We start from the raw sequence: 26,847 nt of genomic DNA on the forward strand, positions 1-26,847 counted from the left end.
GTCTTCAATTCTATTCCATTGATCTACCTGTCTGTCACTGTACCAGTACCGTGCAGTTTTTTATCACAATTGCTCTGTAGTACAGCTTAATGTCAGGCATGGTGATTCCACCAGAAGTTCTTTTATTGTTGAGAATAGTTTTTGCTATCCTAGGTTTTTTATTTTTCCAGATGGATTTGCAAATTGCCCTTTCTATCTCAGTGAAGAATTGAGTTGGAATTTTGATGGGGATTGCATTGAATCTGTACATTGCTTTTGGCAAGATAGCCATTTTTACTATATTAATCCTGCCGATCCATGGGCATGGGAGATCTTTCCATCTTCTGAGATCTTCTTCAATTTCTTTCTTCAGAGACTTGAAGTTCTTATCATACGGATCTTTCACTTTCTTAGAGTCACACCAAGGTATTTTATATTATTTGTGACTATTGTGAAGGGTGTTGTTTCCCTAATTTCTTTCTCAGTCCACTTATCATTTGTGTAGAGAAAGGCCATTGATTTATTTGAGTTAATTTTATATCCAGCTACTGAACTGAAGCTGTTTATCAGGTTTAGGAGTTCTCTGGTGGAATTTTGGGGGTCACTTATATATACTATCATGTCATCTGCAAATAGTGATATTTTGACTTCTTCGGTTTTCTTTTTTAATAATGAGAATTTGTAAGACTAGAATTTCCTCCAAGCACATGCTTTTCCCGTGTTTGTCGGGGTGACAGACAGCGTGGATTTGGTCCCTTGTTCTATTCATATGAGGACACTCACTGCATGCATAGTGTCCTACATGTCCAGCATGAATCATAACAGGTCCCAGTGGGACATCTTTTGAAGGTGCTGTTGGGCCTCATTTGCTAGAATTTTATTCAGGGCTTTTGCAGCCGTATTCCTCAAGTAAGGAATTTGGAAGAGTTCTTTCCCTTCACAATTTTAAAAGAAGCATTTGAAAAGAATTAGTGTTAGTTCTTTAAATGCTTGATAGACTTCAGCAGTGGACCATCTGGTCCCTGGCTTTGCTTTAATGGGAAACATTTTATTACTGATTCAATCTCATCCTTTATTTTTATGGGTTTCCTTGGGCATCTAACTTTTCCTCACTCAGTCATGGTGAGTTGTATATGATTAGAAATTTGTTCACTTCTGTTTTTCTTATTTGTTGGCATGCAGTTGCTTATAATTTTATCTAATGGTCCTTTTTATGGTTATATCTATCATAATGTCCCCGTTTTGGTCTCTATTTTTATTTATATGAGTTTTCTCATTTCTTCATCTAGCTAAAGTTTTTGTTGTTGTCGTTTTTACTTTATAGCTAAATTGATAAAGCGCTTGCCTTGTAAGTCTGGGTTTGCTCATTTTCAGTCACATAGAAATCTGGGCATGGTGGCACACATTTAAAACCCATTGCTGGAGAGGAGGAAACAGGAGGCCCCCGAGACTCCCTGGCCATGCAAGAGAGCAACATAGTGAAAGCTAGCCAATGGCAGATCTCTTCTGTCTTCCTTAAGAGTGTGTGCATCACCATCACACGTGTACTCGTGTTCATGTACGGATTTAAAACTCATGTTGTCTATCATTTGTATTTTTAACCTTTATTTTTACTTACTTCTGCATTTATTTAACATTTTTTTTCTTACTGCTAACTTGGAATTTCAGTTATGCTTGGTTTTTGTTTGTTTGTTGTTGTTTTTCTTTAATTCCTTAAGTAACAATATTATTTATTTTAAATCTTCTCTTTAAATTAATTTTTATTTTTATGTGTTTGGGTATTTTGCCTACATATATTTCTATAAACCATGTGCATGCCTGATGTCTGCAGTGGCCAGAACAGGGTGTAAGATCCCCTGGAGCTGGAATTACAGACCATTGTGAGCCACCATGTAGGTGCTGGGAATTGAACCCAGGTCCTCTGCAAGAGCAGCCAGTGCTCTTAACCACTGAACCGTCTTTCCAGCTCCCGAAGTCTGTTCTTTTGGTGGTGGGTGATGATTCCTATAAACTTCTCTACATTGCACTTTTGCTCTAATTACATTGTTCTGGGCATACTATGTTGCTGCTATCATTTGTCTAAGTTTTATAACTTCTGGGCTAGCGAGATGATTCAGTAGATGAGGGGCCTGCAGTCAAGCTGAATAACTTGAGTTTGGCCCCCTGATCCTGCCAGTGAAAGGAGAGAACCAACTCCTGGAAGTTATTGTCTGACTTACACACATACACACGCACATGCACAGAGACACAGAAACACAGACACACACACATACATAGATATACACAGAGACACATGCACACACACACACACACACACACACACACACACACACACACGCAACACATCCAGTGGCTCTTGCATGCATACAACCCCTGGGTTCTTCTGGAGTGAGTAGTTTCATTTCTTGTATTTGTCTAGTATCCAATGTGTCTCTTGTTGCTGCTTTCTGATTGTGTGCTGTTGTGGTCAAAATGATATTTGATGTGGTTTCCATGTCTTTTGTTTTAATTTGTTGATGCTTGTTTTGTGGCCAGCTGTAAGATACATATGGATAATCTTCCATGTGCTGTTAAGGAGCACATGCATGCATTCGCAGCTGTTGGTGTGGTCTTTGAATGTCTGCTGGTCCTTTTGGTTCCCAGTGTGGTTTAACTCTGACATTTCTGTTAGGTATTTCTGCATACTGCTGAAAGTAGCATGTGTTTACATTGTTCTACTGTTGCTGTGATGGAGTGGACCTCTCCCTTGAAGCCAATCAGTATTTACCCTACAGCTTTCGGGATACTGGGCACAAATACCTTTCTGCCTATTGTACACTGTGCCGAGTTGGCCTTTTATCGTACATGACTACCCTTTTAGATGGCTTTTCTAGCTTTTGACTCAAAGTCTGTTTTATCTGGTGTAAATCAAACTATTCCTCTTATCTTTTGAACTCCACTTTTAAGTTTTCTTCTCTCCCTCTTCCTCTCTTCCCCCATTTCTTTTTAATTCCCTCTAAGGAATATCACATAGTAGTCCTGAGTAACTTAAAGCAAGATTATAGATTTATTCAAAAGCCATCTAAAGTAAGAACTCTGTTAAGATATGTAAGCCAGAGGAGATGAGTTGTCCAGACATCTCTGGATGGTTGTAACCGTGTGACTCCTTGTGTATCCCACTGAGTCTGATTCTGACTGGGTGACTTCCTTCCCTGACCCAGAGCAGCGTGCTAGGGACTGAACTGCTCCAGGCTGGGAGTCTTAGGTGACGGTCTCATCCAGCCCTGTTTGTGAGGTTCTTTTAAACACTCAGTGGTTATCTCTCTTGGTCTTGCCTACGAGTTGCCTTTCTCTGCTGTGTAGTCCTGTGCCATGTCTTCTTTGTCTGCTGAGTGGCTGGGAGACAGAATTACCGATATCCCCATCTGCCGATAAGCCCTCCTTCAGAAGGAAACACGGTTCCCTCGGACTTTCTGTTTTGTTGTTGTTTTATGGTTTTGGGTTTTTTTTTTTCCTGTTTTGGATATTTTAAGGAAGCAAATCATAACCTTATCAGTTTTATTTATTAGAACATTCTGATTGAAAAATTAATCATTACAAAATCAAAAACTCCTGTAGTGGTGATTAGAATCACAAAGAGATATAAAGCCCTTTTATATTTTATTTTAATGTAGGGTAAATGAATATTTGTAGCTACTCTTTAAGATATAATTTTAATTAAAATGTAAGTGCACCAGCACTTCCTTCATCTCTTCTCCCGCCCCCCCCCCCCCCCAGTACTTCCTTTGTCTCACCTCACTCCTCGTAGGCTGACGGTTTCTTTGATTATTCTTGTTACCGATATATGCATTTAATGTAAACACAACATGCTGGGCCCACTTTTGTTGTTTATGCATATGATTTTGTATATTAGTAAATATGAAAGTGAGGATTCTTAGTTTGAGGGGAAGGGTTATAAATTTGCTACCAAAGGTCTATGAAGATAAAATTTTTCTGTGTGTTGTGCATTTCTGGTGAGAAAAAAAATAGTGGTTTTCATTATTCTCAAAGACAGAAGTTGATGAACTTAAAAAAATAAAGAGATACTGTTGTAAACTACAATAATTAATAAGTAGCTAAGAGGTTCTAAAGAGTGACAATTTAAGGGCTTGGGCGAGGTGCGTGGCACAGCAGTAGACCATTGGGTGAGTTTGTGCAAGGCCCTGGGTTCTGTCCCCAAGCCTGCAATAGGTAAATAAATGCATGGATGCATAGATGATAGATGCTCAGGTTGTAATGCACTTTAGATTAATATATTCATATCTTTTCAGAAAGCAATATCTACTGCAACAGAACAATTAGGCTTTCAACATTGGCCATCTCAGAAAGAAAAGATCATACAGTTTTATCAGCAGCTTCAGGTGAGTACAGGAGGCACAAAGGCAGGTTTCAGTCCATGAGATCAGATTCAAGAACACAGGAGGAACAGGAGAGAGCCGCGATGACATGAGATCAGATTCAAGAACACAGGAAGAACAGGAGAGAGCCGCTATGACATGAGATCAGATTCAAGAACACAGGAGGAACAGGAGAGAGCCGCGATGACATGAGATCAGATTCAAGAACACAGGAAGAACAGGAGAGAGCCGCTATGACATGAGATCAGATTCAAGAACACAGGAGGAACAGGAGAGAGCCGCTATGACATGAGATCAGATTCAAGAACACAGGAGGAACAGGAGAGAGCCGCGATGACACAGTGCCATATTAAGAGTTTCCCTTAGTTAGACATTGAATAGATAGTTTTACTTAGTTAGATATGGAATTGATATTTTTACTTTTCTTCAATAATATGTACTTGTCAGAGCTCTACAAATGTAGTCTAAACCACCCTGTATCCTGCGCTACCCCATCTGGAAACTCCTGTTCTGCCTGGGCACGAGTGCCTGTTGTGTATGTTCACTAGGATGTCATACCCTGGTTCCTTGCGCGATGTTGTGTCTCTTTAAATACTTTCAGCCATTTGAGTTTTATGTGAATTGCCAGATTATAGAATGTAGTCATTTTTCATGTGAATGTTTATCTTTTTCTTAGAAAATATTATGTGGGTTTTTTTTTTTTACTGTGTATTTTACACCATAATGATTTAGCAGCTGTGTGCATTATGGGTAAATTTTCTAAGCCTCAGAGTTTTAGAAGTGTTGCACTGTTCAAGCTGTATTAAAGATAATTTTAATTCAGTAAGCTCTACTCCTTTATAGCTTGAGCTTTTTGTACCCTGGCTTTAAAAACATCTTTTCAGCTATCTTTGCAAAGATATTTTCTATGAATTTCCTCAAAAAATTAAATATTTTAAATATTGCATTTTTTCCTTTTTTTAGTTGACTGGAGTTTCTTTTTTAAAGTAGCATATATTTTTTTCCAAAAGGATAGTCAGTTTCCATGGTTTTTCTTCACTGGCCTGCTACTTCTACGGCGCATCAAGTCTGCACATCAGTTGACAAGACTGACTTAGCAGTTTTTCAGAGCCCCTTGCACCATCTCTATGTCTGTAGCACGCTGGTTTTCATATCACTGTGGCTCATGAAGTTATCCTGTCCCAAGTTAATATTGGTAGAGTAACTACACTCTAAGGTCAGAGACAGAGATCCATGTGCTGCAACAGTAGCCGGAGTCAGACTAACAGCCTTTGTTCCTCCCTAAGACATAATCCCAGAGCGACACAGGGACTAAGTAACTGCAGGACATGGGCAATGTGTGACAAGAGCCTTGAGTTTGGTGCACCCAGCCCCTGGTCTTAAAAGAATACCAGCATCAAAAATATCCAACCTCTGCTTCTGAAGGAGACTTTTTGAATATACATTCTGAGTACCAAAGTTGTACTAAACTGGGGTGTAGCTCAGTGGTAGAGTGATTGGGCGGGTGAGTAAGTGAGTGAGTGAGTGAGTGAGTGAGTGTTTAGTACATGAGACCCTACAGTCAATTCCCAGAATTTTTACCCTCAAATCTGTTTTACATCCTTGAAAACCTAAGCTGGCAATGGCTCTTCTCTGATGGCATGCAAGAATATTAACCCATAAGGCACTTTCCACAAGGACATACACCTTTCTTTTACACGCTGTCTTAGCTTCTGGTGAATGTCCCCAGGAGTACAATATTGTATTGACCACTAACTAATCCTGCTGACAGGACCCATAACCCAGATAGATTCATTGACTCCCCCAAGTATCAGAGCTAAAACCAAGAAAATGGCTTGTAAGCTATGAATGAAAAAAAAAGCTCAGTATTGTGCTTTGAGCAATGGTGCATACAAAAGCATTAAGTTCAGAAAGAAAGCCAGGTAAGGTCATTCTGAATTGGCACCAGCCATCGGGTTGCAAGCAGTTAGTGAAAGCAGAGGGAAGGCAGCCATTTGGAGAGACTTGGGAAGCCGGGTCACACTTACAGCCAAGTTGACAAGACTAAAGGGAAAGCAAAGGAGAGAGAGCAGTAAGAACGACTGAGGAAAAGAAAAAGAAAAAAGGAAGAGGAAAATCATTGTGGTTCAGAAAGCTGCGAGGGGGCGCTGGGACAGCAACAGGAAGTGCTCAGCCCCAGGAATTCGAAGGGTTTCTTTGGTAAGGGGACTTCCTCGGTTCAGCCTTAGCCTACACAGTAAAGGCAGAGGCAGGGCAGAGACAGTGGTTTGGACAGTCATGAAAGCCTGGGTGGGCACAAGGTGTGTGTGTGTGTGTGTGTGTGTGTGTGTGTGTCTGTCTGTCTGTCTGTCTGTCTGTGTCTGTGTGTGTGTGTGTCTGTGTGTGTGTGTCTGTCTGTCTGTGTCTGTCTGTGTGTGTCTGTCTGTGTGTGTCTGTCTGTGTGTATGTGTAGAACTTTAAACAGTTGCTCAGCACGCTAATCTGTGCCTTTCCTTCAGGTTTGTGTTGGCGTGATTCTAGTGGGCCCAACAGGAGGAGGAAAGACGACAGTCCGGAAAATTTTAGAGAAAGCATTGGTAACACTTCCGGTTACTTCTGCCATGCTTATGAAAGAAAGGCAATCTGACTCAAAGGTGAATATCTACTAAATAAGACATTTTCCATCTGTGCAGACTAGATGCTTTAGTATAAATAGCTATTCTTTCTGTGTATTTTAACTACTTATTCAAGTTATTGCTAAAAGTTTTGTAGTAAGAAATCTTTGTAGTAAGTGAGACTTTTGAAATTTAGATAACAAACTTGTGGTAAGGGGTGTAAAATGTAATTGTTGATTGTGTATTTTATATTTGGCTACTTTATTGAATTGATTTATTAAGTTCCAATTGCTTCCTAAGTATTAATTCAATCATCTTCAAGTAAAAATAATTATACCTCTTTTCCAATATTTATATGATTTTATTCTGTTATTAAATTAATTAAAACCCTCTAAGATAGTGTCAACTATAGTTCTTATTCCTTATTTTACCTGAGATACATATTTCAATATGTTATCTTTATCCCTAATAATTTATTCTTTTTTAAAATTTTTTTCTAGAAAAATTCTCACCACATTAAGTTTCTAGTCCCCAAACCTTTGCATTTTTGGTGACTGGAACTTATATAATGATTATTAGAGGTTGGAAGGGGACTGGAGAGATGGCTCTGCAGTTAAGACTCCTGGCTGCTCCTCCAAAGATCCTGTGCTTCCTTCCCAGCACCCACATGGCAGCTCACACCTGTCTGTCGCTATTGTGCCCTCTTCTGGCTTCTATAGCACAAGCATGCATACAATACACAGGCACACATGCAGGCAGAACACCCATGCACATAAAACAAAATTAAATTTTAAAACTAAAATAATTGTTAGTCTTTGTCTTTTAGCTAGTTGGTATACTATGCTGTGTTTTGACAAATGTATTACTTGCTTTTAAATAAATATTAATTGTCCATGGATTCTCAGGAAGCCTCTATGTACATGTTTTAATGCAATATAGAATAAAATACTCCACTAAGTCATGTGAACTTCAGTTATTTGAAGATTTCACTGTTGGTAGTGTACTTAGAATGTTAGCTTCATAGTTATATGAATTTTTTCTGTTGGTATAAAATTTTGTCTTCAGAACTGTTCATGTTGTACTTTCTAATTCTTATCATTGTCTATAAGTTCCTCTTCTAACCAGTCCTCAATGAGTTCTTAAGCAGTAATTGTCGTTGATGAGAAATAAACTATCATACAGCAAGACCAGGTGGGACCACTTCAGGAATCACATTCACTATTAAATCAGTGCAGTACGTACATAATAGGACAAGAGAAAGAAGCCACATGCTCATATCAAGTTCCAAAAAAGGAATGGGATAGTGTTTCATTTTCTGTGGGGAGCGGGTGTGGCAGCAGTCCCAAAGGCGCCAGGGACTGCAGCTAAGTCATATGACTTGCACCTGACTTCCTCATATAAGACACAAACATCTTGAGTGCTGCGCAGGTGTACCAGGATACAGGTGAATCCAATTTGGTGGAGATTTGCCCCTACTGCCCTGATTAGCTGAAGCCTCGTGACTGGCGAGGGGGCGTGGCCTGCGGTGCGTAGATGAGAGAGAGTATAAAAAGAGTGAGAGGCCCAGGGTTCGGGGGAGATATAAACAAGAAGAATCAGGACTGAATAAACTGTTGTTAGAAGGACTGGTAGTCGCGTCGTTCTTGCTGGTCGAGAGCGGGCGTGACAATTTTCCTTTGTGATTAAAAAAAAAAAAAAAAGTCAGAACACCAGGATAGCAAAATGTTTGGGGAAACTCACTCATACCCCCATGTGACAAACTGGAGGCTTCTCCTACAACCAGGAATGAGATAAGTCTGTCCGCAGCACTACAGTTAAACATGGCACCAGACATGAATTGATTGAAGGCCTGTACAGAAGACTCACACGTGGCTCCTCAATAATAAAAGGCAAAATGTGCTGCAGGGTGACTCAGAGAGTCAGGAGCCTGGCGGCCACAACCTGAGCATCTTAGCTCAGTCCCCAGGACCCTCAGGGTGAAGAGAGAAGTGATTCACACAAGCTACTCTGACCTTGTTTGTGCACATGCACACGCATACATACACACACACAGGCACACCCACACATACACACACACACACACACGCATACACACACACAAAATAAGTATAGTAAAATGAAGTTAAACATATACCATATAGGATTATTAGACTGGTATTTGTGAATGTTTTAAAGGTATGAGGTTAATTTGGGATACACAATTCTAGGTGAAAATGTAAGCTTAAAAATCTCCATTTACACAGCACTATAACAATTATTTGAAAATGCGACGGTCTCATTACTGAAAGTGAATTGCTGTCTCGAGAACTAGTGTAAATCTATCTGTCAGTGTTCACATAGTCTGAGTCTATTATTCAGCTTGTACATTTACGTCTTCTTAAATTAACCCTTTTAGAAATATGCACTATTTTTGTCTCAAATTTTTTTTACCCCAAGTATATTAGTACAGATGCCAAGATTTCTTTTGGTCACTATATATGACATATTTTACCATCATCTTACTTTTAAAATAATTATTTGAAGACAAGTTTGCCTCGTTTTTTAAAATGACTTGAACTCTTATTTTTGCAGGCAGAATATGTTTAGAGCATATTTTAACCTTTTATCCACTGTGCTCTTCTCTTCCTTTTGAGTAGTAAATTTAATCCATTTACATTTTAAAAAGTTACTCAGCCCTTGTGCTTGGTTGTTCCCCTCCTATCCCCTACATCTTTTGTTCCACAATACTTCTTTATCTCCTATTTGATTCCCCCAACACACAGTGTACCCTTTCAATTTCCTCTCCATTTCTTTTCTGTATTTTTTTTTTTTTAGTTTTTTTTCCTAATGGTTACCTTGCGGTTACACTTAATATTTACTATGAGCCCCCTAAAACTTATGAGCTGAATCCCTCAGACTTTATTTGGAGACAAGCCCTTTACAGAGATAAAACTGAAATGAGGCTCTGAGGGAAGGCCCTAATCTAATACAATTGGTATTCTCTCACCTTGATCTTCTGGTCTCTAGAAGTATGGGGGGGGAAATAGTTTAAGTCACCTAGTCTTTTTTTTTTTTAAAGAAGCCTTACCAAATTAATACATCATACTAAATACCAGTCCTGTGGATTGATATCATCTCAGTCCCCATGGCATATGTTAGTTCTGGTCTTATCCATTGAACCACACCCAGCTGTGTACATGTGTCTTACATGTGATTCTCAGTATACACAGCTGGGTTTTTATTATCTTAATTTCCCAACGATTCCCACTACCTGTATATCTGTACCCATAACTTCTTGCCTTGCATTATGTAAATCTGTGTGCTTCTGGCAGTACGCCTGCCCCTTACCCTACTTAAATCTGAGTGAGATGAAGCAGAGAATAGTTTGGGTGGAGCCCAAGCAAGTTACAATTTTGTGGATAAGATCTAACTAGACTGAAAGCACACCCTGCTTCCCCTCCTCTCTGCAGGGCACCCTGGCTCCCAGCATGCCGCATCCCAGTCAGAGCCTGTGTTCTGTAGCGGAGCTCAGTGAGACATCTTGTTAATTACTACCTTTACAGAGGTTTGGTTTGATGTGAAAGATTTTTCCCAAAACCCATTGGCAACAACGGTGTAAAAAATTAAGTAATTGTACTATACCTAATTCCTTTTAAAATATGACTGGATCTCCTGTTCCCTGTCCCCAGTCTACAGGGAAAAAAGGAAAAGTCGATGTTTGTGTTTTGAATCCAAAATGTATCACTCTCAGTGAACTGTATGGACAGCTGAACATTAACACCATGGAATGGAACGATGGGTTACTATCGGCAGCAATTCGAAATTATGTCCATATGAACACTGCAGATTACTCTAAGATAGACAATGATTTTGAAATGTCAGGAATCACAGACTTATCTAATGTAAGTTTACTATGGAGTTTAATATTTTCCTTTGACTAATATAGACAGTTGCATAGCTCAAACTATTTTTATTAAGACATAATTAACCACCTATTAATATAAAAGAAGCATTATAAACAGTTTTAAAATATAAGTTATTAAAAATAGAAATTACACTGTTGAGTTTTTAAGTGGTCAGTAAACCGTAGGGTGAAGTTGAAAATATTTGTGTTGAAAGAAATGCAAAGAGGACGAAGCCCACGATAGAGGACAACTTGGTAAGTAAGTGTCACTAAAGGACAATTAAAGAAATGAGGATGGGTTTGTAAAGAAGGGAAAAGGAATAAATTATTTGATGGAAAATTTGTTAAACAGTGAATATAAGTGCCAAGAAAAGTTGTGTTCTTATAAAAGTGGTGTTATTGGTAATTCTCAGTAGGTAAGATATAGGCAAAAGGTGATATTTGAAAGAAAAGGGTTAGCAAAGATAGAAAATAATAACCTGCGTTTGCTAGCTCATACACTAATATACAAAGAAAATTTAGAACAATTCTGAGAATATAATCATATCTCAGTATTCATGAGTTTCACATCTGTAGACTCACCCCAAAATAGATCCAAACTATTTGGAAATGAAATCCAGACATAAACTTGTATAGGTTGTATCTAAATAATGTACTATTTTATATAGGGCACCTAAGCATTCTTATGATTTGGCATTTTCTGGGGCTTCTTAGAAAGTTCCCCCTAGATAACAAGGGCTGACTGAACATGTTGAGCTTTCTACATGATACAATATGTTCCCTGGCATTGAGAATTACTTCCTGTGTAATTCATGCCAGTGTAGGTGTGAGCCCCTGCAGCTGTGGGGTAGGCTGTACCACGTGCCCTCGGTCCAGCTGCTGCAGCTCCTCTGTGCTGTTTCTTTGCTGATTTTGATCCGATATTGGTGAAAGTAGCGTGCTAAAGTCCTTTGCTATTAGTCTTCTAGAATCCTTCAGCCTTTAAGTCTATCAATATTTGTTCTGTATACCTGATACAAAATGTTTAAATTGTCTATTTGCTAAATTCATCTTTTTGGCTTTGCATGCACCTTGAGGCTTATAAAAAACATTTATAAATTATAAAAGCCTATATTAAAATGATAGTTACTTAGTGCTAGGATCAGAGGTGAGGAGGACACAACACCTTCCCCAACACTGGAAGTAACTGGGACCATCGGGACCTAGGCACCCAGGAACTCCACAGGACCAGTGGCACAGATTCCTTCCAGTCTGGGCCTATGCCCTGAGAAGACTTTGGGCGTGAACTCTGCAGCCAGTCCCACGTTACCCAGAGGAAACTCCACTCCTAGGCACTCTAACACACCTAGGATCAAAGGATCAGGGTGCCCTGAGCAGGCCTTGAGCACTAAATCCACAGCCAGTCCCACAACATCCAGAAGAAGCTCCACTCTCAGATGCTCTAACATGCTCAGGATCCCAGGATCCGTGGAGCTTGGTCACACCAGGATCTCAGGGTCCCAGAGACAGCTTCACTCTCAGGAGCTCTGACACACCCAGGATCTCAGGATCACAGGATCCCAGAATCACAGGATCACAGAGACAGATGAACTCTGAGGAGTTCTGACACAACCAGGATCACAGGAAGGACAGGTTCCAGTCAAACATAGTGAGAGCAGATAACACTAGTGATAATCAGATGGCAGAAGGCAAGCAAGCATAAGAACATAAGCAACAGAAACTAAGGTTTTTGGCATAGTCAGAACCCAATTCTCCCACCATAGCAAGTCCTGAATAAACCATCACACCAGGAAAGCAAGATTCAGATCTAAAATCGCTTCTCATGATGATGATAGAGGACTTTAAGAAGGACATAAACAACTCCCTTAAAGAAATACAGGAGAAGACAGGGAAACAGCTAGAAGCCCTTAATGAGGAAACACAAAAATCCCTTAAAGAATTACAGGAAAACACAAACAAACTGGTGAAGAAAATAAACAAAACCATAGAAGATCTAAAAATGGAAATAGAAACAATAAAGAAATCACAAAGGGAGACAACCCTGGAGATAGAAAACCTAGGAAAGAGATCAGGAGTCATAGACACAAGCATCACCAACAGAATACAAGAGATAGAAGAGAGAATCTGAGGTGCAGAAGATACCATAGAAAACATTGACACAACAGTCAAAGAAAATGCAAAATGCAAAAAGCTCCTAACCCAAAACATCCAGGAAATCCAGGACACAATGAGAAGACGAAACCTAAAGATAATAGGTATAGAAGAAAGCGAAGATTCCCAATTTAAAGGGCCAGTGAATATCTTCAACAAAATTATAGAAAAAAACTTCCCTAACCTAAAGAAAGAGATGCCCATGAACATACAAGAAGCCTACAGAACTCCAAATAGACTGGACCAGAAAAAAAAATTCCTTCTGTCACATAATGATCAAAACATCAAATGCACTAAACAAAGAAAGAATATTAAAAGCAGTAAGGGGAAAAGGTCAAGTAACATATAAAGGCAGACCTATCAGAATTCCACCTGTCTTCTCACCAGAGACTATGAAAGCTAGAAGATCCTGGGTGGATGTCATACAGACCTTAAGAGAACACAAATGACAACCCAGGCTACTATACAACAAAACTCTCAATTACCATAGATGGAGAAACCAATATATTCCATAACAAAACCAAATTTACACAATATCTTTCCACAAATCCAGCCCTAAAAGGATAATATATGGAAAATGCCAACACAAGGAGGGAAACTACACCCTACAAAAAAACAAGAAAGTAATCTTTCAACAAACCCAAAAGAAGATAGCCACACAAACATAATTCCACCTCTAACAACAAAAATAACAGGAGGTAACGGGTACTTTTCCTTAATATCTCTTAACATCCATGGACTCAAGTCCCCAATAAAAAGACATAGACTAACAGACTGGATATGTAAACAGGACACAGCATTTTGCTGCATACAGGAAATGCATCTCAGTGACAAAGACAGACACTACCTCAGAGTAAAAGGCTGGAAAACCATTTTCCAAGCAAACGGTCCCAAGAAACAAGCTGGAGTAGCCATTCTAATATTGAATAAAATCAACTTTCAACCAAAAGTTATCAAAAAAAGATAAGGAAGGACACTTCACATTGGTCAAAGGAAAAATTTACCAAGATGAACTCTGAATTCTGAGCATCTGTGCGCCAAATGCAAGGGCATCCACATTCATAAAAGAAACTTTACTGAAATTCAAAGCACACATCGCACCCCACACAATAATAGTGGGAGACTTCAACACCCCACTCTCAGGAGTGGACAGATCATGAAAAAAGAAACTAAACAGAGACACAGTGAAACTAACAGAAGTTATGAACCAAATGGATCTAACAGATATTTATAGAACATTTCATCCTAAAGTAAAAAAATATTTCTCAGTACCTCACAGTATCTTCTCCAAAATTTACCATATAATTGGTCATAAATCAAGCCTCAACAGATACAAGAAGACTGAAATAGCAGGGCAGTGGTGGTGCATACCTTTAATCCCAGCACTTGGGAGGCAGAGGCAGGCAGATTGCTGAGTTCAAGGCCAGCCAGGGCTATAAAAAGAAGATTGAAATAATCCCATGCATCCTATCACATCACCATGGACTAAGGCTGGTCTTAAATACCAACAAAAACAACAGAAAGCACACATACACATGGAAGCTGAACAACTGTCTACTCAATGATAACTTGGTCAAGGAAAAAATAAAGAAATTAAAGGCTTTTTGGAATTTAATGAAAATGAAGACACATTATACCAAAAACTTATGGGACACAATGAAAGCAGTGGTAAGAGGAAAACTCATAGCTCTGAGTGCCTCCAAAAAGAAACTGAAAAAAACTTACACTAGCAGCTTGACAGCACACCTGAAAGCTCTAGAACAAAAGGAAGCAAATACACCCAATAGGAATAGACTGCAGGAAATAATCAAACTCAGGGCTGAAATCAACCATATAGAAACAAAAAGAACTATACAAAGAATCAAACCAGGAGCTGGTTCTTTGAGAAAACCAACAAGATAGATAAACCCTTAGCCAGACTAACCAGAGGGCACAGAGACAGTATCCAAATTAATAAAATCAGAAGTGAAAAGGGAGATATAACAACAAACTATATGTTAAAATAATTATCCTGTTTGCTGAATATTAACAGTTAAAAATATTAAAATCATGCTCTACAAACATCATAGAAATATTATTGATAATTTTTCTCACTGTGCTTGAAATTAGCATTTCCTTAATGTTTAACTTCAAAGAGTTCTTGCTATTTTGAAATGTTTAAAATATACTTACTGATAAAATAATTTCTCTCCTAGAAACACTGATAGTCTTTTTTAAGTAAACTGATTGTTACACAATGTGCACAGATATATAATGCATTTTAAATACTCTCCCACTATGTCATGTGGTATCATATAAGGGCTTTTGAATATATTTCTTAATGATTTATTTTTAATATTTTATGCTCTTTTAATATGCTTAATTCCCAAAGACTATTTTGTATGTTTTGAAACAATTTAGTATTCAATATTAGATATAGGATCCTCAGTTACGGATAGTATTAAATGCTCATTAATGATATTTTTAGGGTATGAAAGGATATGAATATAAAAGATGAACAAAATTTTTATGTACTATATGATTATCAAAATACTCAATATTATTATGTTTGATGTATAAAATGTATTTAAATAATAAAAGAATTTTTTTAAAAGGTAGTTACTTAATAATGACAATAAAGACAGGAAATGCTAGCCCAATGTTACTTCTTGATTATCCATTATATAATTTAGATTTTCCAAGTTGGTTTCTCTACGATAGCGGATATGGATAACAACATTTTTATGGGTGAACTAGAGAAAAGTTTTAAAACTCCAGAAATTCATGGTAAGTGTTATTATCAAATTCAGCACACTTAATTTTTGTATTTGAATTTGAAGTAAATTTTGAGCCAACATGAACTGTATTTATGTCTATATATTTTGACTGGTAAGAGTTTAATTCTTGCACAATTTACTTCTTCCTGTGTGTTTGCTTAAAATCTCTGTTCATACCACAACTCTTACAGTGTGTATTCATCTTCTTATGATATATAACCACTGGAGCTCAAGTAGAGTTTCGGTTTATAGATAATTGGGATGACTAAAATGGTATTAATGGTAGAAATAATAATATGAGAAGCAGCAGGGGAAGCCTCCTGCCTCTGAGTGGCAATGCCAACCCATCTGTGCACTGCCAGCTAAATCACAGAATCCCAGCAGATTCATCTCTAATGCACAGGGTGGGTGCATAACACAGGCTCTGCTCCATAGGAGCTGCCATGCTACTGAAAAAGCCTCGGCCTCCCTCCCCTACCCCAGACCGAGCTTCACAGCAGTTCTGCCATCAGCACTATGTTTGCGATCCACACTCTAAAAAAGACTTTTACTCCTGTATCTGCTCTCCTGGAGTTTGGGATCACATTTTAAGGAAAGTACAGTGGTTGTGTATAGCTAATTAAGAGTATCCTTAGTTATAGTTTATAGTATAGCTAGTTATATGAGATTGTAGGATAATGGGTAGGATAGATATTTCAAGCAGACAGAGCCCATCTTCCCAGCAGAGGCTTTCTGGGTCCTACCTCTGCTCTCTGGTTCATCGGGAACACTTGAAATGTCTTCTGGGTGCTTAGCCTTTTGTAGTGACCTCCCTACTCCTGGCTGGTAGGATTCTAAAATTATTAAGCATGATAGAAAGCATAGCATGCAGTGCTATGTTCGGAATGTTTGCATCCTCTTCCCCAAAGTGTGAGTACTAAATCCTAGTCCTCAAGCTAGTGATTTTTAGAGCACAGTGTCTTGGGGAAGCCAGACGGCCAGGAGAGATGGGCCCTAGTGAGTAGGATCAATGTCCTACATGAGATGCACTCTGCCCCTACTGATGGAATTAGATTCCTTGTAAAAGGGACTCAAGGGAAAGTCTTCCATCATGTGACCACACAGTAAGAGGAAGGTTCCCTCTTTGAACCAAGAAGCTGTCTCTAACCAAACAATCTGCCAGCACCTAGCCTTCAGCCTTCAGAGCTGTAAAGAGCACATGTGTGCCTGGTCATAATAAGCTGCCTGGTCAAAGGCACTGTGTTATAGCAGCACAGAGGCTGCAGTGATGGAGTGCATGGGGTCTGAGTATGATAGAGTTTAAACTGTCTACTTTGTTCTTTGAGTTTTTCCTTTGACATTTTCTAGGAACAGCATGCCTAAAAATTATTCCTTAGTAGAAGATGCAAATTCACAAACCATATTATTGAAAAAATACGCAACTATTTGTCTTTCTCCTATCCAGATTTTAAGGATTTATTATGCATTTCATCAATCTAAGAATGTCTATCTAGAAAGTGCTTAAAGCAATTTCAAGATATAGCATATTTATTGAATGAATATTGAAGAGTATATTTGTGTGTGTGTGTGTGTGTGTGTGTGTGTGTGTGTGTGTAGCCTCTTTTATAAGGTCCATAATCCCACTCATGAAAGTTGAACATGTCCAGTGCAGGCTTCAGTGTAACATAAGCACTCGTTCTTGGAACAATGTTCTCATCTTAGAAAATACTTTCTAGAGGCCGAGGGATGGATCAGTAGGTAAAGTACTTGCCACACATGCGTGGAACTGGAATCAAGATCCCTAGAACTTAATTAAGAGGCCAGATGTATATGAATGTATAATCTCAAGACTCAGAAGGAAGAGATAGGAGACCTGCAGGGCAAACTGGCTCGCTTGACCAGCCAGAAATGACCAAGTGAGAGACCCTGGCTCCATGAATAAGGGGGAGAATTATTGCAGAAGGCACCTGACATCAACTTCAACCCTCTACATACATGTATGCCTACATACACACATACCCTCACATATGTATGTACATCCAAATGTGTATATACACATGTACATATGTGTATCATACATATATGCACAAAAGAATAATTTTCTAACAAAAATAGAAAGTTTTTAAGATTATCATAAGTCTGAGCTTAGTCTTAACGACATTAAAAATGTTTTCCTTCCTAGATTTTGATTGGCAATGGATTGTTTTAGATGGCCCAATTGACAGCCTATGGATAGAAAATCTAAACACTGTGCTTGATGAAACTAGAACACTGTGCCTGGCAAACAGCGAAAGGATTAGCCTGACTAACAAGATCAGAATTGTTTTTGAGGCAGACTCTCTCTTTGACGCCACCCCCTCTGTCATCACCCGGTGTGCTATGGTGTACATGGTAGGTTTTCAAACCTGGTCCTAGGCAGAAGAATGTTGAGGATAGCGACTACCCCTATTAATTGTGTTTTAGTTTTGCTTCTAAACCCAGCTGAGTGACCCCAAAACCTCATAATCCAGAAGTGATACTGTCACTAATATTATACTGGGAAGCTAGACATCACTATTTCAGACAAGCATATGAGGCTATCTATATGAAGTATTTTGCCAGCAAAGGACTGTATGACTCAGAATTTGGGAAGAATCTCTCTAAGATGTGAAAGTCTGTTTTATTTCCCCAGATGATGGGATGTGATGAGAGCCATACCCAAGCTGTATGAATGCATGGCTTGGGTTGGGCCCAGAGAGTTTCTGTCTTTGTAGGCCTGGAAGCTTCTAGCCTCTGTAGAATCTAATCTAGGCCTAGAATGTTTCAACTTCTGAGACTTACTGCTGAATATGTTCACCCTTTGTAGTTCTTTCTGAACTCTAGCAAGTTGGTTGAACTCAGCTGTTCTGGCTCAAACTCCTTTCCAAGCTGGCTGATTCAATACGGCTTCTCTAGGCTTCTCACTGAATTGCTCTGCTTGGCCTCAAACTAAGTCTGACAATTTGTTCTAATCTTCTGGCTCCTTCTTATTCTCTGGCTTCAACTGCCTCTGCTGACCTGGACTATATGAACAAAACTCACAAATGAAACTCAACTGAACTCAACTCAGCAGGAACTACACTGATTGATTTGTAGCCATGGGCTTTTCTACCCACACCCTAGTTCCCAAAATAATGACTCCGAGACTTAATTATATATGAATAAATACCTAGCCATAAATTAGGGCTTGCTCTCTGACTACTTAACTTAAACTGTGTATTTTATTTTATGAGTGCCACGTGGCTGGTTACCTTTCCTTAGTTTCATGCATCTGTCTCTTCAGAGTTCCAGACAAATCTCACCCAAATCTTTCCCATGCCTGACCCTATTCCAGACTTCCTTTCTCCCTATTGGAACTATCCCCTCTTATTTCCTGCATCAGTGTATTAGCCAAATCAGCTTTGTATTAAAAGGTGATGTTTCCTTACAGTACACAAAAGATTCTCTCCATACTGATTCATTTGAAGTCCAGTGCATTACCTAAACTCAACTGCATTCCCTAAACTGCCCTCTGACTCACTTTAAGCTGATCTTAAGTTGCCTCTCTTTCCTATCTGTCCTCATGAGAGTTGGGCATATCCTAGTTCTGAATCATTCTGTCAAATCTTTCTCTGATGCATCACTTTGTCTGCCCCTCAATTAGATATCACTTTCAAACATGACTTCATCCTTTTACAAACTAACTCTACCTTCATTGTTTGGGATTAAAGGATATGCTCTATTAAGGGCATGTCTGTATTCCAGCCAGATCATACTGCAATCCAGGGTGTGTCTGCATTCCTCCTAGGTCATATAGACCTAGAAGGTCTTTATATGTGATCCCTTGCCAGAGCAGCTATGTTGCTGGATTTAAATTTCTCTACACCAAGACAATGGTATAGAAGTAGAAAACATAACCCTAAAAATTCTATACATGAAATTCATTAGCAGCGATGATTGGCTCACTGGTCCACCTAATTTGGGATGTCAGTTAGAACGAGAGCTGGGGCCGCCTCTACCGACCTTTCCATTATGGTTAATACACTTCCCCCCACTCAGATCCCCAGTGATTGTTCTCTTTTCAAACCATAGTTAAACTCCAATATAATTTCAAAAATTGTGATTTCTTTAGCTCGTTGTTGTTATTGTATTGTTTTAGCTTTAAATAATACTAAATCTAACCACGGGTAGGTGATGAAGTAAAAAATAATAATTCTGCATTTTTATTTACATAAGATTTTTCTTTTGCTTTTTATTACTAGGACCCTGTTGATCTGGGATGGGAGCCTTACATGAAGTCATGGCTTCTAAAAAGTTCAAAAAGTATAAGTCAACAAGGAATTCAGTGTCTTGAAATGATGATTAATAGAAGTGTTACAAAAGGGATGAAATTTCTGAAAAAGCATAGAAAGTTTCTACCATATCCCATACAGGACGTGACAGTCGTCATTACTCTGTGCAGGATTCTAGATGCCTTTTTTGAATTCATGCATATAAAACAAGGAACTCCAAAAAGTGAGTTTTCCCTGAGTCTCACTGATGAAATATGTCTTCACTCTTCGGTGGCAGGTTGTCTCTTTCTAGTAGGTATTATGAAAGAAAAGTGAAGGTAGGAATTGTATAGTCTCTCCGTCTGCTTGAGGTGACAGCCAGCCTGTCCACAGAACAAGCTAAAACTCTTAAAAGAGTGTACATTAACAGGGGTAAATTAATAACATACATGTTGAGATTCATATAAATAAGTAGAAATAGCCTTAGAAGACCCTGATTAAGCAAGAATGCCTTGTTGTGTTTTAAGGATTCTTCACATTACACATGCACATCTAAAAATACTTTCTTTTGAATATGTATGTAGAATAAAGACTGCCAGATCCTGTGGCAGTTCTGTTTTCTGGTAAATACTGTGCATTTTCTTGTGGTACCTGTGGGTCATGATTTCCCAATTTCCAGTGTGTTGTGGCACTGAGGTAGGACCATGTCAGGATTGATGTACATTTGGTGTTTATTGTTGCTATAGTTATATTACTATTACATTACATTATATTATATTTTATTACTTTATAATACTATAGTATATTTATATTATTATAATTATGTTATAAAGTAATATTACTTTACTATTATATATTAAATACATAACTATATATTGTATATACACACATATATAGTTATATGGTTATATAGTTGTTCTATAGTTCCTCCTTTACCTCTCTAGGAATGGTCTGTGTTTATTACCTGATAGGAGTAATATGGAAAACAGTTTGTTACAATTTAAGAATATTTAACATTAATGGAAGATTCTAACAAATTCCCAAGAGAGGAAGGCAACCAAGTACCAAGAACAGATTAAACAAAGTTTGCAATGTCAATACTAATTCAAGAAGAAATCAAGAACAAGCTTTATAATAGAATATTTAAAAGAGCAAAAGAAAAAGAAATCTGAACAACTAAAACCAATGTTAAAAGTAATTATATTTCATATGAAGAGTAAGTCTCTCAAAGACAGATATTTGCTGATTTAGTTTTAAAACAAGAATCTAGTGATTTACTCCCCACAGCAGCATCCTAAAAGCAAAGGATGCAAAAGTAGCAGCCAAGAAACAGTTGGCAGTAATATCAAATTAAATGTAGTGCCCTATGATCCTACAAATTCAGCTCACAAAAAAATGTAAGCATGAGATAATGAAACATATGCCCAAGCACAAACTGATATTGAAATTCGTATAATACCATTCCACATGATAGTCAGAAAGTGGAACCAACCCATTGCCTCTTGTCTGATACACATGTAGAAAAAAAAATGTAGTATATTCCTACAATATTGAAAACATTCTATGAAGGAAGCTGGTCACATGTTGACTGGGCCTAGTGGTACCTACCATACCCACTCCTCAGGAAATAGAAGGAGGAAGATTCACGTCTCCAACAAAGTCTGGAGGCATGGCGCCAGTGGTAGAGCACTTGCCTGGCATGCACAAGGCCCTGGGCTCAGTACTTCTGGGTCTGAGTCATTTGGAGGTCAATGAATTCTGTGATAGCAAACAGGCTGATATAGTTTGCACACTGAAAACAGTCATGGCTCGGGCCACACCTTCTCTAGCTGGAGTTTGGTGCAGCTGCACCAGCAGCCTGGGTTCTCAAAGACACCTATGGAATGTACAGAGGAGCTAGGGCTGGCCCAAGGCAGCTTGCCCAAGGTACCAGAGGAGAGTCCAGTAGTTGTCAAAGTGAGTCTCCTTACCCTACCCCCCCAGCGCTTACATTCATTCATGGGAAAACATACAGCAGAAGGATGCTCACAATAACTCAGTATTCGTGTTAATACTGCTTTTAACAGAATTTAAAAGTACTTTCAGAAATGTGAAACACCTGCCGAGCACCCTGGAGGGAGGTTGATCTCCCTAAATTGTGTTTAGCTGAGCTACCATTAGCAGCTATGTTTATAAGTTCCAGGCAGAGGAAATATAACCCCTGGTCCCCTGTGATATCTTCTGGGGTCATTTTCTTTGTAATCCTTTAAGGCAGAGTTGGGCTGCTCACATCACAACCACCCACCTGGATGAACTAACTGGTCACCAGATGTTTTGATCCTGTCTTGGGGGAATGCTGAGTGTCTCTAGTCTGGAGACACTGAAGTACCCCTCCTGGGAGCGTTTAAAGTTCAGAACGAAGGCTTAGAAATGAGAATGGCTGAACTCCAAAGATAATGAAACAAGCAACCTAAACTCTTAAAGGCCCCTGAAAACTGTCGGTCCAGATTTTAAAACAATTCCCTTCATCTTCTGAGGAGTAGAGTCCTAATGAACTGCTTAGTGCTGGTGTTCCACAGCCCAGATAGAGTTGGGAGACCTCCTGATAGTGTTGAAGATTAATAGAGATCAATGTGGCCAAACCAGGGGAATTCAGCCAAAGAGGAGCAGAAACGATTCTCAGAAAATGAGGATTATCTATACGCGTGCGCATACACACACACACACACACACACACACAATGTGAATGCAGTAATGAGCGACCAGGAGTCGAAGGAGTCTCTTGTTTCCACACTTGAGCTAGATATCAAGCCCACAACCTATAAACTGAAGAGACACCCTGGGACCCTCAATAACACCATAGGAAGTTTCTACAGAACTATGGAATACTGGGCTTTCTCCACAGGGGACTACAGCCACTTTCTTCAGTTGGTTATGCTAAGAAAAGAGGAGTGCTCAAACTTATTCTTTGTCTTGTTTTGTGATGGAGTGTCATGTAGCCCAGGCTAACCTTCTAACCAGGATAACCTTTTGCCTATACCTCCTGAATGTGGAATGACACTCTTGGCCACCTCATACAGTTTTATGGTTAAAAATGTGGCTTTTGAAGAAGAAAGGTAGATGATAAAAGAATGACTACAACTGGTGTGTCCACTTTTTCTCATACAATTGGAACCAAAATTATATACTGAGTTTAAGGCATTGAAAAATTAGTTTCCCTCTAAACTCCCTTTTCTCCTCATCTAGTCCCCCAGTGGCTACTCCACTGAAGAAAAAAGATAGCCCCTCCTACAGCAACCCTTAACAGTTGGTAGTTCCTCAGGAAAAGTTGGGGTCTGTGGGCACTTTCATACCCTTGAGAGACACTGATAGCTAGAATGTACCAGACTATAAAGTTTAAAAGGAGGCGACTGAAGTAACAATTGAGTAAGTTTTTTTTTAAGCTATTTAGCACTACATGCAGAAAATACTGGTAAATTTTCCTTAGTTTTGTTATTCTAGGAACTTTTATAGAGTTATAATTGGAGAAGTAATACAAAGGTTTATGCACAGGGAGTTTTATATGCAGCAGAACTATTTATAGTCATAAAAACAATCTGAATTCCCGATTGGCTTAAAAAATTATGCTGCATTGAAATCATATCTCACATGATATGGTGTGATATAAGAACAGCCTTAAAAATCAAAAGGCAGGATAAAAACACAAGTCTTTTCATCTTTATCTAAGTTTAACTTTTTAAGTACATTGTGTGCTTTGTTATTCCACAAGTGGTACAACAGTATTTTAATAGTTGTGGAAGAGGGTCAAACTATGCATGATCATTTTTTTCTGCATGTTTTTCTGTGTTTTAAGATATTCTAAAAGGTGTACATTTTGTCTTAATACTAAGACCATAAATATTAGAGAAATGCACAGTAAAGAATGAGTCGTGCTTGACTCTGCTTTTCTCTGTCACACGAATTCCTTGTACAAATGGAATGAGGAGGAGAGAAAAGGCCAGTTTGCCCGGGTACTGTAACGGGTGGCTCCTGGGGCAGTTCAGAGCCAGACAGTGTTACCAGTTGAACATCATAAATTAGCCTATGTGATGTTAGGTCTGTTGTCGATCACACACACACACACACACAAAATCTTGTTGTTTCTAAGGTCATGAAGCAATGGACAGTGAGTCCCCTACAGAGACAAAGGTGAAAGTGAAGTTCAAGGAGGAAACGAGGTCAGTAAAGTGTCACCCTAGCAGTGACTGTGGGAGGTATCACCCTAGCAGTGACTGTGGGAGGTGTCACCCTAGCAGTGACTGTGGGAGGTGTCACCCTAGCAGTGACTGTGGGAGGTGTCACCCTAGCAGTGAATGTGGGAAGTGTCACCTTAGCAGTGAATGTGGGAAGGACCTACGAAGTGTGAGACCCCCCCAAGGGTGCATGGGCTCATTGTCAGGAAATCATATTTTGTGATCTCATAATTTTAAAGTCTACATTATTTTAACCCAACTCAGAGTCCTCTGAATAACTAATTGCATAATTCTATCTGAAACATCCCGCTATGTGCAATTTAGCAAATATTTATGAAATGTTTACTATTTATCAGTCACTCTGAATGAAGTAGACATGATGCCTTCTTCATAGGATAGGAAAAAAATGAGAAAAGTATGAGGAGATGAGTAAGACCCAAGAGGGAAGCCTGTGCTAATGTGGGAGGCTCACAGATAAGCACATGGGGTTCTGCCTTCAAAGGAAGGGGTGCAACACACACCATCCAGAAGGCTGGGAGTGGACATGTATGCTAGCCTGGTGACCTTTGTGCTAAGTGTGTGGTAGAGACCACACCAGACTCTATCATAAGCTTGTTTATCTCAGTCTATAAACCTTATCTTTATGGGAGATGTCACATGTAGTCAAGATACAGAACCTATCTTTGTGGAAGGTGTCACATGTACTCTACAGAGAGATCTGATGCAGCCACAGCCAATCTTTATTTAGCTTATTTTGTTCCTTAAAGGGATTTATGGTTGCTTTATTGTGTACAAAGGACTGGGCTAAGTATTACTATAAAAGGTTTCACCAAACTGTGCTGTGCTTAAATATGTCTAAAATAAATCAGATGTGGTCAGACCCTCAAGTTTGAGCCGACACCTGCTGTGTGGACGCGTTGAGCTGAATGTCCCTTGGCCTCCTGTACACTGCCACCCTGCTGGTCACCGAGGTTGCAGAGTCCCCTGCAGGTTAACAGATTTACACTGTGGACTCAGCAAAGGCCATCTAGAAAAGGCACAGACGGGATAGTTTCATAGTTACAATGTGTCATGTACCTAACTATGTATCAAGTTCTTATCTGGACAGCTGGCATGTCACCTTACCATGTCACCTTACCATTTTAGTTTTATCAGTGAGACAAAGCTTTATAACTTTATAACTGGTTCAGTGTTTCATAGCTTATAAATGGCTGATGCGGGAGATAAAGCCACATGAACTTATACCTTTCTAAATGTGTAAAGGAAAGAGGGATGCTTTCATAACAATTTTATTCTTTTAAAATATCATAAAAGCATAGGCAGGAGGATTTCTGGGTTGGAGGCCAGCCTGGTCTACAGAGTGAGTTCCAGGACAGCCAGGGCCACAGAGAAACCCTGTCTCGAAAAAAAAATTAATGTAAATACACTTTATGTTGAGAGTTACTAATGAATTTCCATCTGATATACTTCAGCTTTCATAATTTGTAGATGATTTTAGGATAATGCTAAAACAATGCATGATGTTAGAAATTAGGCCCAAACCTTAACCCTATCATAGGCAATGCTGTCACCACAAAACTCACGGTTCATTACCCATGAGGAGTCTGAATTAATCTCAACTAGAAACAGTCTCCTCAGATTCTGACTGCCTGACATTAACCAAGTTGAGCTAAGCCAACCTGAATACTTGCTAAGAGAAACACAAAGTGAATCACTATTTACTGATGTCTTTCATAAAATGCAGAATTATCAAATCCTTTCCCCCTTCAACAAGTAAACCTTCAACTAGAATCTGACCTAAAATTAAAAAGAGTTACATATAGATACCAAATAAAATGATGTGCATATGTAAAACATGTATACTTAACAAATAAAATACTAAACAGGTACCAAGAATATATCATAAAGATACATATACATAGATCAAATGCAATTATGTGTTAAAGTTATATTATAAATTTGTCAACATATTACCAAAGACAGATATGAAACAAGGTTAGGTAGGAATGTCTTATACATATGCTACTTTAAAAATAAACATAGTAACTAATTTATGTGACTGTTATCAGAGGAAACATTATGTATTAGAAGATTTTATATCAATACTTTATTTCAATTTTTGATAATAAAATTTCTGTATGATGTTAAGATCAACTATCCCGCTACTTTACAAAGCTTTTGATGGCTGCCTTTCCGTCACAGCCACCACAAGGATGAGGGGTCATGGTTCCTTGAGAGAAACCCTGAGAAGCTTCCAATGATGATCCAAAAGATCTTTGTTTTTGCATTCACATGGGCATTTGGAGGGATTTTAAAGCGTGAAGACCAACATGAAGAAGACATACTGTTCCGTAAAAGCTTTGAACATGACTCCCTTGCAGAAGTAAACTACAATTTTGACATCTTTGTCCGTGAAGTATTTGAAGATGATTCAGAAAGAGGTCAGTGGATTGGCTTATCTACTGATTATAAACCAATTTTTGCTAAAAGTGTAAAAATATCAATTATACACAGAATCTCAAAATGATGGGAAGTGTGCCCAGAGGGAAAAGGATGTTAAGTTCTTTGTGGCTAGAAATAGCAAAAGGCTTCAGATTAACTGGGAAAACATATAAATCAGTATGTTTGAAACAAACAGAATGCTAAAAAT

At 38.7% G+C, this 26,847-nt stretch overlaps 1 protein-coding gene across 2 annotated transcripts in view; it reads left to right on the top strand.

Annotated features, from left to right (window-relative positions):
* Positions 1-26,847, top strand: part of Dnah14 (dynein, axonemal, heavy chain 14) — a 238,340-nt gene that overhangs the window by 93,509 nt on the left and 117,984 nt on the right. For both annotated transcript variants that reach the window (NM_001377039.1, XM_017314066.2), the window contains 8 exons: positions 4,269-4,358; positions 6,854-6,988; positions 10,618-10,830; positions 15,656-15,749; positions 17,901-18,109; positions 19,978-20,230; positions 24,113-24,182; positions 26,400-26,638. In NM_001377039.1, coding sequence (NP_001363968.1) covers positions 4,269-4,358; positions 6,854-6,988; positions 10,618-10,830; positions 15,656-15,749; positions 17,901-18,109; positions 19,978-20,230; positions 24,113-24,182; positions 26,400-26,638 — 1,303 coding nt within the window. The remainder of the gene's footprint in view (positions 1-4,268; positions 4,359-6,853; positions 6,989-10,617; positions 10,831-15,655; positions 15,750-17,900; positions 18,110-19,977; positions 20,231-24,112; positions 24,183-26,399; positions 26,639-26,847) is intronic.

Source organism: Mus musculus, chromosome 1 (assembly GCF_000001635.26).
Source record: "Mus musculus strain C57BL/6J chromosome 1, GRCm38.p6 C57BL/6J".
NCBI lineage: Eukaryota > Metazoa > Chordata > Mammalia > Rodentia > Muridae > Mus > Mus musculus.